The sequence below is a fragment of the Ochotona princeps genome, chromosome 1 (genome assembly GCF_030435755.1).
Source record: "Ochotona princeps isolate mOchPri1 chromosome 1, mOchPri1.hap1, whole genome shotgun sequence".
Classification (NCBI taxonomy): domain Eukaryota; kingdom Metazoa; phylum Chordata; class Mammalia; order Lagomorpha; family Ochotonidae; genus Ochotona; species Ochotona princeps.
The window spans coordinates 75411886-75426075 of record NC_080832.1 but is presented as its reverse complement, the minus strand read 5'-3'; the positions used below and the strand labels follow the sequence as shown (position 1 = coordinate 75426075).

The window sequence follows — 14190 nt, the reverse complement described above, 5'->3', positions numbered from 1 at the left end:
CTTCGGATTGGCTCAGCTCCAGCCATTGCAGCCACTTGGGGAGTGAATCATCAGATGGAAGATCTTCCTCTCTGTCTCTGCTTCTCACTGTATATCTGCTTTTCTAATAAATAAATAAATAAATCTTAAAAAAAAAAACACAAATTTTTAAAAGCTCCTAACATGTCTTAATGAGTTAACTGGCCTCTATATCTTATTCCTACAATTCACTTGATAAGAATCTTTCATTAAAAACAAGAGGAAAAACAGAACAGCCATTGATACTGTACCACCCAAGTAACAGCACCACAGAAATCCAAAGTACAACTTGAGGTTTACTGATCTGAGAATTTTTCATGCTAACAGGATTCTGATAGGTTTCTCTAATCCAACTTACCCATTTTATAGATGAGAAAACTAAGGCCCAGGAATTTAAAAAAGAAAAAAATCTGTCCACAAATAAGAAGGCTAGCTAGCAAGTAGGTGTTAACTCCACTTCATTTGTTCTTATTTGAGAGTTCTGACTAAACCAACCAACATAACTTCCTAGAAAACTTATTTATAATTGCTGGATTTTCCTACAGCACATATGAGGCATCTTCAAAAAGTTCACACAAAATGTATATTATGAAAAGTGTGTAGATTTCAAAGTGCTTTACACAAAGATAAATTCATATATTTCCATGAATTTTGGGACGTACCCTCATAAATTTGGGGGAAATACCTGTGGTCTTCTTTTCTACTTAGTGAACACCGAAGTTATCCTGACCACTCAAAACAGTCAGCTGAGGGAAAAACGAGACATGAACTAAATGGGCAAATGCTGGAGAAAGTACATTTTTCATGAAACCGGTAGCCCTGAGGCACACAGCCTAAGAAAAGACAAAGACAAAGCTTTGAGTCATTTACTAAGGATTTGTCTACGTTGCTCAAGTGGCATTCACAGGCCAACGCAGGGGGAGATTCTGCAAAGGCCGCAAGGAAACCCTTGGCAGAATGAGGCACTTCAACCCTTAGGTAATCTGAGCAAAGAACCTGAGTTAGGAAAATCACTCTGGGAGGTTCATAACCTCAAAGTGACACCATGGTAACTGCCCTGCCTCATCCACACGGGCCCGTGCTGTGAATCAGCAAGCAAAAAGGAAGGACTGGTAGAAAAGCTAGAGAAATATATCAAAATGTATTCAGTTCAATCCAGCAAAAATGTATGAGATAATGTGCCTGATGTTAGTGATGATGATGATGATGATGGTAAGGACCATAACAGCAGAACCTAACACTTACTGAATGTTTACCATGTGTCAGGAACTGTTAGCAACACTTTAAATCACTGACTCCTTGAAAGCAAACAAAAAAGAAAATCCAACCATAGAGTTGGTCCTATCGTTATCCACAGTTTCCGAATAAAGCACAGTATGCTTTATGTTTCTTGCCCAGTTCACATGGTTAGTACATGGTGAAGCGAGCCCAGACGCTTGGCTCTGGAGTTGAGAGTACTCATCCCTGCATGACACTGTTCTCTCAAGAGTTGAAACAAAGGATGCTAACGTCACTAAAGACTGTCCCTACTCCTCAGAGTCTCATCACGAATCAGGATTCAGAGAAGGCTTCCTGCTGGCAGGTGTCCTGGAGGAGCCAAGCAGGGCACCTTGGTGGTGCACTCCAGGGGAGGCCCTTGCACGCAGTACTAGGAAGAAAACCAGCAGGAGACTGCACGCTGATCACCAGAGATGGGTACTGAACATCAGCAACTACTGGTGTGGGTTTATTCATTTGTCTTTAGGAAAAAGTAGAAATTGGCAAAACAGGTTTGAAATGTGAGATGAGGTGTAGACGGTAGAGGTGAACAAATACAGAGCCTGACGTGGCATGCGAAGGACTTCCGGAATTCATCCTGAATGAAATGGGGGGGAGGCTGGAAGTGTCTGCACATGAGTGCCAGCTGCATTTTACAACAATCATTCCATGGCACAGCAATGGACTGGACAAGGGCAAAACCAGAGGAAAACTAACTTTTGAAGCTGGCACCAAGAGCAATTAGGCGAGACGACCCTGGCCTCAGTTACTGTAGTGGTATTGGGACATACAGGACAGCGGACTGACTTTAAAAATTCCCTGAGGGAGACAGCAAGGGTGCCTGGTTGTTATTCATGGAGGCACAGGGAGAAACCCTAGCTATGCCACCAGGTTTCGCCTTAAAAACACAGAGAGAGGTGGGCACTGTTAAGACAAGGGGCGCCAGAAGGCTGGCAGGTTCAGGTCAGAAGAATCCATATTTCTAAACCGCAGGCACTTGACTCAGGAAACTCATGTAAAGAATTCTATTATTTTTCAAGAATATTGTTAATAATTATAAGGTTTCCATTATTCTTTCTGGCTTATAAGAGACTGGAAGTTGAGAATTCAAAGGAAGGGTCTGTACCCAAACAAGAAAGCTGATAGAAGCAAGAGAGAAAAACAGCAAAAAATAATTCAAAGAGTCAACTTAGGAAGGCAAAGAAAATAGCAAAGAGCTTTTCTCATCTTACTACGGGAACTGCAACAAGTCAGCACAAGAACAGGTTACAGGAATAACCTATTCAACGAGAAAAGGTTAATTTGCGCTGTCCGGGCCCATGCTGTGTTTTAATGAGCCGGGGTGAGTTGAGAAGGGTAGGGGGAATCTGCAATGGATTTTGAAAGCGCACTCATACACAGCCCAAACAAAAAGTTTTACTAAAAAATTCTTGTGCAGAACATTCCCTTCATGTGAAAAACTCCACTCACCAGGATGACGGATAAGCTGTGTGACAGACAACACATCTTTTGTCAGCACACAGGGACATCAGTGATTAGCACAGCTACTTCCAGCGAGATAAGCCCTTCTCCCGCAAAGCCAGCATCTTTGCCTTTATCTCACTAAGAAGGAATAACCATCCTCTGACTCCGGCCAGCTTTGTGGTTGATGCTGTTCAGAGTGACATTAAGCTGGCTCTCATTTTAAGGCCATATCCAGCTTTGTGGACAATTACTTCAAAAAGTCTGGAAGGAGAGAAAGCCATTGCCAGGCCCAGAAGAAATCAATGTTAAATACAGTCCATACCTGTCCCTTATTATGACTTCACCGCAGGACTGGCAATGAAATGTGTAACATCCTTGGACGTGTGAGTTTTGATTAAACAGAGAAATCTGTTCTAAAGAAAATCAACAAAATAAAAAATGTTAGAGGCCTGGAATCAATATATTACCGTACTTACAGAGTTTAATGACCACCATAAATTGCCATCAATGCAGTTTATGATCTAGCCCAAAGTACACATTCACTTAGTATTATCTGATGACCCAACCGGAGAAGCATTTACCAAAACAACAGAATCTGTGAAGTTTCGGAGCAAGGTGTTGCCTTACGTGACCCAAATAACATGCAAAAACACCACTACGAAAGGTGAGTAAAAACAGAAAACGCTCTACTTCCTACACAGCTCCTCACCAGCCTCTGCTGAAAGTGGACCTTTTCGTCTGTGTGACTGTTGGGAAATAGAATCCTAAGAGGTCAATTTGATTTAAACAAGGGTGATTGATGCCCATTCTGGCACATCACCTGTGTACCAGTGTATCTCAACAAAATGGCTCTTGAGAGTGATCTTTATTAGATAGCGCCCCCCACAAAAAAACCCCACCCATGCCCGTGGAATAACTCCAAATAAAGAGTTTAGACTTCCAAGAGCAAAACCCAATTTCTGGAGCGGGCACAATGGCTAAATTGGCTAATCCTCTGCCTTGGCAGCACCAGTATCCCTAATGGGCACAAGTCTGTGTCCCAGCTGCTTCACTTCTGATCCAGCTCCCTGCTTCTAACCTGGGAAAGCAATGGAGGATGGACCAAAGCCTTACGATCGCACACTCACATGGGAGACCCAGAAGAAGCTGCTAGCTCCTGGCTTTGGATCGGCTCTGCTCCAACCATTGTGGTCATATGGGGAGTGAATCAACGAATGGAAGGTTTTCTCTCTCTCTTTCTCTCAACTTCTTCACATAAATCTGCCTTTCCAATAAAAATAACAAAGTAAATACTAAAAACTCAATTTCTTATGAAAGATATGAGAAAATGTTAAAAGCTATGGGGAAAATGAATATTTCTGACACTAAGTTAAAAAGGCAGTGTAAAAATAGTATGTATTCTTAATTTCCACTATTTATGGAAAAAGAAAAAAAAGCATAGCATAACGATTAAGCTATTTGTCTATAAATATGTAACTAAATATATTTTAGTTAAATCCATTAGAATCCAAGCAATTTGGTTTGTTATTTCATACGTACTCACTTTCAGGATTTAACAAAAAAAACTGATAATAGGAACTTTAAGAATTGACAATTTAAAAATCCACAGTTTAATTTCTAGAAGAACCTGTAAATCCCTATAGCACAAAGGCAAAATAAACGGTACTAAACTTCAACTCTGAGCAGACAAAAAGGAGACCCTGGGTAATACAGCCAAAGCAGTTGCTCCAGAATACACAAATTTTCAGTTAAACACTGCCCTCTGCTGGCTACCTAGCTTGATACACTGGATCAGGACTTTCCTGACAGAGGAATCCTGGGAGTACCTTGCTGCCAGTGATGAAGTTCATGCTTATGCTCTGACTGCCTGTTCAGGTGGTGACTTACCTAAGGCACATTCAGAGTGGCATAATATCTCACCATGGTTGTCCCGAAGCGGACACTCACACAGCTGAATGCCCAACTTTTTAAAAACGCCTGAATACACTGAAAGCTAAAAAATTCAAAGAACACTTTCTATAATAGAGTTTGATTTTAAGTTCACATTCGTATGCACCTATCTGAACTTTATTAATATTTATTTGCCACCTATTTTGTGGACGGCACTGAAGCAATTAAATGGTGAGGAATCTATTTTGCATACTCTTTCATGTACGAGGGAACATGGTTTTGAAGATTTTCCTTTTCAGATATTTGAGTAAAATATGTTTTAGAAATATAAAGAAACAGGAAACCAATGAACACAAACAATATGCAAAGTAACACGTGGTAGTCAATTTATTGTGTCCTACAATGAATATAAAGCAATGTTGGCTGATTTTAAATTTTCAAACTAATTCCAGCTTCGCTATTTGTATATTGCAGAATGTGGGTGGCCAACACCTAATACATGTCCCTGGAGGTTGTCAGTTCCCAATCCCAGGAAAAAAAAAACAAAAACAAGAAAAGTCCTACTGTGGCTTTTATGCCTGCTTTTCACCCAGTTTCTAGGAGCAACCCAAAATCCAAGGTGTAGTTATCCTCATTCTTTCCTAGCCGCCTCCCCCAGCCCCACATCACCCTCTCTCTCGACCCATTTGTCTCTGTCTCTGTGTCTCTCTCTCTCTCACACACACACGCACATGCACACGCAGGGAGTCTACCTCCATTTCAGTGACCCCACCCTTCTTCCGATAACTGCTCTATCGTGCTGAAGGTTTACCCTACGCCATCCTCTCACGCTCCTTGGCACTGCTTCTCCTCATCCTAACTCCTGAAACCAACTGTCGAACTAGTTCAAGAATGCAGAACTTCAGCAAAAAAACTCCAGCACTCTCATTGAGTTCCTTCCGGAGGCAGGTGTAGCCACTGGGCGGCTTGCTCAACAGCTTAGGACACAGCCTGAAGAGCTGCAATCTTCTCTGACTGTGAGCCTCCCGTAAATCCTCTACAACCTCTCTTCTCTATTTACATAAAGTCAGCCCTCCACAGCACGACACATACACTGTAACACATGAAACGAATCAATCATTTTATTCAGTAAATTAATCATGAGGGATTGCAAGAACATTTTGTCCTGACTTCACGAGTGAACACAGGAATTTATGTACCATCAATCACAAAGCACTGCAAATATACCACATGAAATTAAGCATCAAAGCCAACTTCGGTTCTTTACACAAACTGCTGCTTTTGGAACTGCCTCGACAAGGACAGCATCATTTCTATCATCTACGTCTCTGATTAAATGTTAGCTTCGCAGAGGGGCTTTTCTTGTCCGACATCCTGTCCCCTAAAGCTTGGTCACTTCCTATCCCATGATTCCACTTCCCTTTGCTCCCTGCACTTTACTCAGGATGCAGCAAAGATGTGTCCACTGACTGCCCGCACCCTTTACAATATCCACTGCACGAGGACAGAAACGTTCCGAGCTTGCTCACTCTGGATCCCAGCACCCAGTTAAAGACCTGGAACCCACCTAAGAGATTTGTTGAGTCACTGAATTTATTTTCTTTTTCTTTTTCTTTTTTTTTAAGATATTTACTTTTATTTGGAAGGCAGATTTTACAGAGAGAAGATAGAGCAGGTCTTCCATCGGCTGGTTCATTCCCCAAACAGTCACAACTGCCAGAGCTGAGCTTATCCAAAGCTGGGAGCCAGAAGCTGCTTCCAGGTCTCTGACATGGGTGCAGACCTCCAAGGACTACGCCCACCCTCTGCTGCTTTCCCAGGCCATAATCAGAGAGCTAGATGGGAAGTGCAACAGTCAGGACACAAACAGCACCAAGACAGGATGCCAGCACCACAGGGCGGAGGATGAGCCTGAAGCGCCACCACACCAGCACCCCAAGTCAATGAATTTCTATGTGATGTTTTAAAGTCAACCAGGTCTTACATAATTGTCATCCAACTTAATCCTCACATCATATCTCTGAACAATGAAATTTTATATAATCAAAGAAACAAAATAGGGCTCAGCATGATGGCTCAGTGGCTAAATTCTCACCTGACATGCACACACCTGGATCCCATATGGGAGCCAGTTCATGCCCAGCTGCTCCACTTCCCATCCAGCTCCCTGCCTGTGGCCTGGGAAAGCAGTAGAAGATGGTCCAAAGCCTTGGGACCCTGCACTCGTGTGGAAAATTCGCTGGCTCCTGGCTTTGGATCAGTTCAGCTCGGGCTATTGTGGCCACTGGGGGAGTGAACCAGCGGATGGAAGACATTTCTGTATCTCCTTCTGTCTAAATCTGTCTTCCTAATAAAATAAATCATCAACAAAACAGAATATACAGGAAACCTCTATACCTTGTACTCAATTTTTCCATGAAGCAAAAAGTGCCGTAAAAACAGTCTATCGTGGGGCTAGCATGGCAGCTCAACTGTCTAAACCTTCACCTGCAAGTAACAGTATCCCTTAGGGACACCAGTTTATTTCAACTGTTCCACTTCCTATCCAGCTCTCTGCTTGTGGCCTGGGAAAGCAGTGAAGGATGGCCCAAGGCCTTGGGACCCTGCACTCATGTGGGACACCCGGAAGAAGCTCCGGGCTCCAGCTCAGCTCAGCTTCGGCCATTGTGGACATTTGGGGAGTGAACCAGCAGATGAGAGATCTTTCCCTTCCTCTCTTTCCTCCTTTCTGTAAATCTGCCATTCCAATAAAAATAAATCTTTACAAAATAGTCTATTTTTTAACATGGGGAAGTTTTGGGCAGAGAAGATGAGAAATTACTCGGGGGCAAATGCTGGGGCCTAACAGATGAAGGTGCCTCTTGGGATGCTCACAGCCCCATCGGAGTGTTGGGTTAGGTCTTGGCTACACTCAGATTTCCAATTTAGCTTCCTGAAATGCTAGAAGACAGTGGAAGGTGGCCCAAGTACTGCGCTTCACAAAGCTCATGTGGGAGGCCTGGACAGTGGTTCTGGCTCCTGGCTTTGGCCCAGTTAGCCTGGGTATGTGACAGAATGAATCAACAGATTAAATATTTCTGTCTAATTAAAAAAAAAAACAAAAACAAAAACACATACACACCACTCGGAATATGTCCATCACAGACAGGAATGTCTGGCCCCAGCTCTGACTGCAGCTCCTGCTCTGGCAGCCCCTGGGAGGCAGCAGGTGACGGCCCACACAGCTGGACTTGTGCATCATTCCTGGAAGAGCCAGGCTAATCTCCCAGCTCTCTGCTTTGTCCTGGCTCAGTGTGTGCTATTGTGGGCATTTGAAAAGTGAACCCACAAATGAAAAAATTTCTACCTCCATCTACCTTCCAAATAAAATAATAAATTAAAATTAAGGGCCCAGCGGCGTGGTCGAGCGGCTAAAGTCCTCGCCTTGAACGCCCCAGGATCCCATATGGGCGCCAGTTCTAATCCCGGCAGCTCCACTTCCCATCCAGCTCCCTGCTTGTGGCCTGGGAAAGCAGTCGAGGACGGCCCAAAGTTTTGGGACCCTGCACCTGCGTGGGAGACCCGGAAGAGGTTCCTGGTTCCTGGCTTCAGATTGGCACAGAACTAGCCGCTGCGCTCACTTGGGGAGTGAATCATCGGAGGGAAAATCTTCCTCTCTATCTCTCCTCCTCTCTGTATATCTGATTTTGTAATAAAAAGTAAATAATTTTTTTAAAATAATTAATTAATTAATTAAAATTGAAAAAAAAAAACACTAACAGGAAAGAAAATAATGTAGCCTTGTAGCAGCATATTCAGTTGCACCCGGCTTATAACTGGTAGAGCTGACAGTGGTGGGACGTCTCCTGGAACCCACAGCCTTTGCCATAGGCACATAATCTTTGTTTTCGCCTGGGAAAAGTTCAACCACCTTTAATTGATAACAGAATATCTATAAAAGTGCAAATCCAGAAGTGCTAATCCTACTCACTTGTGCTGAGTTCGGCCCGCGCCTGCAGCCTCAGCTGCAGCCCTTCCCCAGGCACGTACTGCAGCCCGCGGCAGGAGGAAGGCACAAGGCTGACCCCTGCTGGAATCTCAAGGTCAGTGCAGCCATCAGGTGTTTCCATTCGGAGTGAGGAAGATGTAACAGATATGTCTAGGGGTAGCCGTCCTTCTCCTGGCTCCCTAGGAATTAAAAATAAAACCCAAATAAATGCTTTTTCATTGCTCAAAAACACAGGATAGAAGGAAGCGTGACCAAGAAGTTTTGTTCCTCTTTGAGAGTGGCCTTAAAGTCACTGCCCGAGAAGGACGGTTTGTAACATCATAAGCAATCTGATGACCAGACAGTGCTCTCCACTGCCACTGGAACGTGAAAGCCCTGGGACACTTACTCTATTCTTCTGAGAACAGAATTAAAATTATGTTTTATCTTACTTATAAACCAGAGCAAGGTAGTGTTATTCCACATAATGGAGCTTAATAAGAACAGAATTAGATGAAACAAAAGAGAGAAAAGAAAAACTTCCTTATCATTATTTTTATTTCCCTAAGATTTACTGTGATTGTTTGAAAGGTAGAGCTAACAGTGATATAAGAAGAGAGACAGACATCTTTCCACCCATTGATTTACTCCCCAAGTTCAACATGGCCAAAGCGGGGTCAGGCAGAAGCCAAGAGCCCAGCTCCAGCGGGCTGCAGAGGCTGAAGCGCCTGGGCCATCAGCCACTGCTTCCCAGGATGCTGGAAGGGCAGCACGTAGAACCTGAACGGCTGTGCACACAGGATGCTGACATCACGAGCTGCAGTGTAACCCACTGTGCCACAGCACCTGCAAGTTTAAGAATAAAAAGAGACGGGCCAGTTATCCCAGCATAAGATGCTCATGTGCATTTCTGGAGAGCCTGGGTTCACACCCACGTCTAGTTGATTCCAGCTTCTTCCTAACGCAGACCCTGAGAGGCAGGGGTGAGGGTTTGAGTAACTGGGTTCCTGCCAAGCATGTGGGAGACCTGGGTTGAGTTCCCAGCTTTGACCCTAGCCAAACACCAGCTATTGTAGGCATCTGGGGTATGAACCCCAATGTCTCTCACTGCCTCTGGCTCAGCCTCTCAAATCAATACAAATATGTTATAACATAATTAATGAAAAATATAGTGATAAAAGATTACCAGGCATGAAAGTATTTACTAATTCAGTTCATGAGAAACACAAACTTCTGAACTCAATATGGGCAGTAAAGGGTTAAACACGATTCATTTCTACCAAGGGTCAAAAGTAGAGAAAGAAAAGAAGGAATCCAGGAAATCGCTGCTCATGGTATAGAACGGGGTGAGGAATAAACAGAAATGACGCAGTGAAGACAAAACGTGCTCAGTAACAGAGCTACCCGCCTCACTCGTAAGGGCCAAGAGCAGGCAGGCATCGACCCGGTGTCACCTGAGTTAGAGAGCAAGCCACCTGCCTGCGTGTCCTCCAAGGACAAGCCAGCCGTCCCCTGTGAAGCCTGCTTGCGTGCGAGTGTCTTCAGAGCACTTTCACGGCACGTGAACTGCACTTCAGGAACAACTCCGAGGGGGTCTCCAGAACCACCTCTTCTCACCAGGCAGTCTCAAATCCTTGAGCATATTTTGATCTGGGACTGATTGAATTCACAGTTGTGGAGCTCACAGATGTGGGAGGGGCATTTGTTGTCCCAGCAAGCAAGGGGCTTAAACAAAACAGTTGACAGAGGAGGCATAGGTATGTCATTAAGGGGGCTCCATCTTCACATTCTTATCTAAACAAAATCACCTCCCAGAGACGCCACCTCCTAACACCAACCCAGGAGCCCGCCTCCTAACACCATCCCAGGGACCCCGCCTCCTAACACCATCCCAGGGACCCCGCCTCCTAACACCAACCCAGGGGCCCGCCTCCTAACACCATCCCAGGGACCCCGCCTCCTAACACCATCCCAGGGACCCCGCCTCCTAACACCAACCCAGGGGCCCGCCTTCTAACACCATCCCAGAGACCCCGCCTCTTAATACCATCCCAGGGATCCCGCCTCCTAACACCAACCCAGGGGCCCGCCTCCTAACACCATCCCAGGGACCCCGCCTCCTAACACCATCCCAGGGACCCCGCCTCCTAACACCAACCCAGGGGCCCGCCTCCTAACACCATCCCAGAGACCCCGCCTCCTAACACCATCCCAGAGACCCCGCCTCTTAATACCATCCCAGGGATCCCGCCTCCTAACACCAACCCAGGGACCCGCCTCCTAACACCAACCCAGGGGCCCGCCTCCTAACACCATCCCAGGGACCCCGCCTCCTAACACCATCCCAGGGACCCCGCCTCCTAACACCATCCCAGGCACCCGCCTCCTAACACCATCCCAGAGACCCCGCCTCCTAACACCATCCCAGGGACCCCGCCTCCTAACACCAACCCAGGGGCCCGCCTCCTAACACCATCCCAGAGACCCCGCCTCTTAATACCATCCCAGGGATCCCACCTCCTAACACCAACCCAGGGACCCGCCTCCTAACACCAACCCAGGGGCCCGCCTCCTAACACCATCCCAGAGACCCCGCCTCCTAACACCATCCCAGGGACCCCGCCTCCTAACACCAACCCAGGGGCCCGCCTCCTAACACCATCCCAGAGACCCCGCCTCCTAACACCATCCCAGAGACCCCGCCTCTTAATACCATCCCAGGGATCCCGCCTCCTAACACCAACCCAGGGACCCGCCTCCTAACACCAACCCAGGGACCCGCCTCCTAACACCATCCCAGGCACCCGCCTCCTAACACCAACCCAGGGGCCCGCCTCCTAACACCATCCCAGAGACCCCGCCTCCTAACACCATCCCAGGGACCCTGCCTCCTAACACCAACCCAGGGGCCCGCCTCCTAACACCATCCCAGAGACCCCGCCTCTTAATACCATCCCAGGGATCCCACCTCCTAACACCAACCCAGGGACCCGCCTCCTAACACCAACCCAGGGGCCCGCCTCCTAACACCATCCCAGAGACCCCGCCTCCTAACACCAACCCAGGGGCCCGCCTCCTAACACCATCCCAGGGACCCCGCCTCCTAACACCATCACAAAGAGGGATTAGAGCAGCAATACATAAATGTGGGTGACCAAATAGTCTATGAACAAAGTCCATGCAGGTGTAGACAGTGTTGCTAATAAGTGGCAGGAGAGGGAGGCAGGAGATGAGTTACACAGAGGGACACTGATCAAGGAAGACAACAGCATGAGGACAATAAGGGCCAAGATTCTCCTTGTGGGAGAGAAGAAGGAAGGGGAAAAACTAGAATGCACGCAGTGACAGTGGGCTAGAATGGAGGCCATGTGCGGGAAGCCATGGTTTCAAAGCACCTGTACACAAACACACACACACCACTACGGGGAATGTAAATGCGTGTACTCCTCTGCCCACATCCTTCACACACACACACACACACACACACACACACACACACACACACACAGCAACGAGCACACTTAGGGTCCACATCTTTGTTTGTAAAGGTTCTTTTCCACTGGGGATGGAGGGAGAAGGAAGGGAAAAACAGGGTTCCATGAAAAATGATTGCACTGGGCCCAGCAGCGTGGCCTAGCGGCTAAAGTCCTCGCCTTGAAAGCCCCGGGATCCCATATGGGCGCCGGTTCTAATCCCAGCAGCTCCACTTCCCATCCAGCTCCCTGCTTGTGGCCTGGGAAAGCAGTTGAGGACGGCCCAATGCATTGGGACCCTGCACCCGCGTGGGAGACCCGGAAGAGGTTCCTGGTTCCCGGCTTCGGATTGGCGCGCACCGGCCCGTTACGGCTCACTTGGGGAGTGAATCATCGGACGGAAGATATTCCTCTCTGTCTCTCCTCCTCTCTGTATATCTGGCTGTAATAAAATGAATAAATCTTAAAAAAAAAAAAAAAAGAAAGAAAAACGACTGCACTGAAGGCTGGCACAAGAAAAGAATGAAGGAATGAGAGGAGGCTGGAACACCTTGATCAGCAACAAAGTCAGGAAGAAATCAAAGAATAACAAGCACGTGTCAAAAATCACACGGAAACCAGCCTGAAAGGCTTTCTTTCACAAGAAACATAAAATGAATTCAAACATAAAATTCAAACACAAAAAATGAATTCAACGTGAGCACAGATCAAAACGTAAAAGCTAAAACTACACAACTTACAGAAAATAAACCTGGGAAAATATTATAATCTTGAAGTACACAAAGATTTCTCAGGACACAGACAGAACACACTGACCATTAGAAAAGTAATAAACTGGACTTCAGGAAAAGTGAAGGATATTACACAGTGGAAAGTCACAGATTAGGAGAAAGTGTTCACACATTCACAAGACAGGTGTTTATGAACAAGACCTTGTAGGCAGGCTGTATGAAACATTCTTTCAATTCAACAATGAGACAAAACCTACATTTAAAAAAAAAAAACGAAAAACTGAGGAGTCGACACACTGGCTGATGGCAGATAATCCTCTACCTGCGGCACTGACATTCTACATAGGAACCAGTCCGGGTCCACTTGTTATGGCCTGGGAAAGAAGCAGAGGATGGCCCAAGTTCTTGGGCCTTTGCGCCCACGTGGGAGACCTGGAAGAAACTCCTGGCTCCTGGCTTGGAGTCAGCTCAGCTACAGCCATGGTGACCACTTGAAGAGTGAACAAGCAGGAGACAGAAGATCTCGCTCGCTCGCTCTCCTTCTCTCTGTCAATCTGCCTTTCAAATAAAAACAAATCAATATCTTTTAAAAACTGAGAGGCAGAGAGACAAAGAATGACAGCTCCTACCTGCCGCCAGACCCCCTTCTTGTCAGCAACGGCTGGGTCTGGGCAGAGTCAGAACTGGAAGACAGAACACAAGCCAGGTCTCCCACACGGATGGCAGGAGCTCAGGTCCTGGAGCCATCCCAGCGGCCGCCCCGGCTCTGCACCAGCAAGAGGCTACGGATGGAACCACGCACTCCAACACGGGACTCGGGAGGCCCAGCCAGGGCCGGAACTGTTGCCCGACCCACTTTTTGGTTAAGTTTAGGACTCTTAATTATTCTACAAAGCAGATTAGAATTGGAGATATCAATTCAAATTCATCATTTTTGAAATAAGGGCAAGTCCCCATCTTAAGAACGGGGGAGGGAAATTCAGACGACAAGTCTCCCCTTGTGGGGAGACTAGAATTCATGAAACATCCAGAATTGTCACACCAGGTTTAACGAAAAGCTGAGCAAAATCTACCTATGGCCTGTAACAAAATGCCAGGATTTTAATGTCTAACTCTATTTAAAAGAGCAGTCACAGAGGAACAGGCAAGGGAACCACAAGCCATTAAAACTGCTGCCAACAAGAAAAAAAAAAAAAGTCATTAGGCCCAGCCCGATGGCTCAGTGGGTAAATCCTCCACTGTGCACACACTGGGATGCCACATGAGTACCAGTTCATGTCCTGGCTGCTCCACTTCCTGTCCAGCTCCCTGCCTGTGCCCTGTGTCGAGGACGGCCCAGGGCCTTGGGACGCTGCACCCACGTGGGAGACCTGGAGGAAGCTCCTGGCTT

General features: G+C 46.5%; 1 protein-coding gene across 1 annotated transcript in view; it reads right to left on the bottom strand.

The window, feature by feature from the left end:
• Positions 1 to 14190, bottom strand: part of UBE3D (ubiquitin protein ligase E3D) — a 137835-nt gene that overhangs the window by 122974 nt on the left and 671 nt on the right. Inside the window, exons 2-3 of the mRNA XM_058661136.1 lie at positions 8600 to 8796; positions 3062 to 3152 (exon numbers count right to left, since the gene is read on the bottom strand). Of these exons, the coding sequence (XP_058517119.1) occupies positions 3062 to 3152; positions 8600 to 8796 (288 nt within the window). The remainder of the gene's footprint in view (positions 1 to 3061; positions 3153 to 8599; positions 8797 to 14190) is intronic.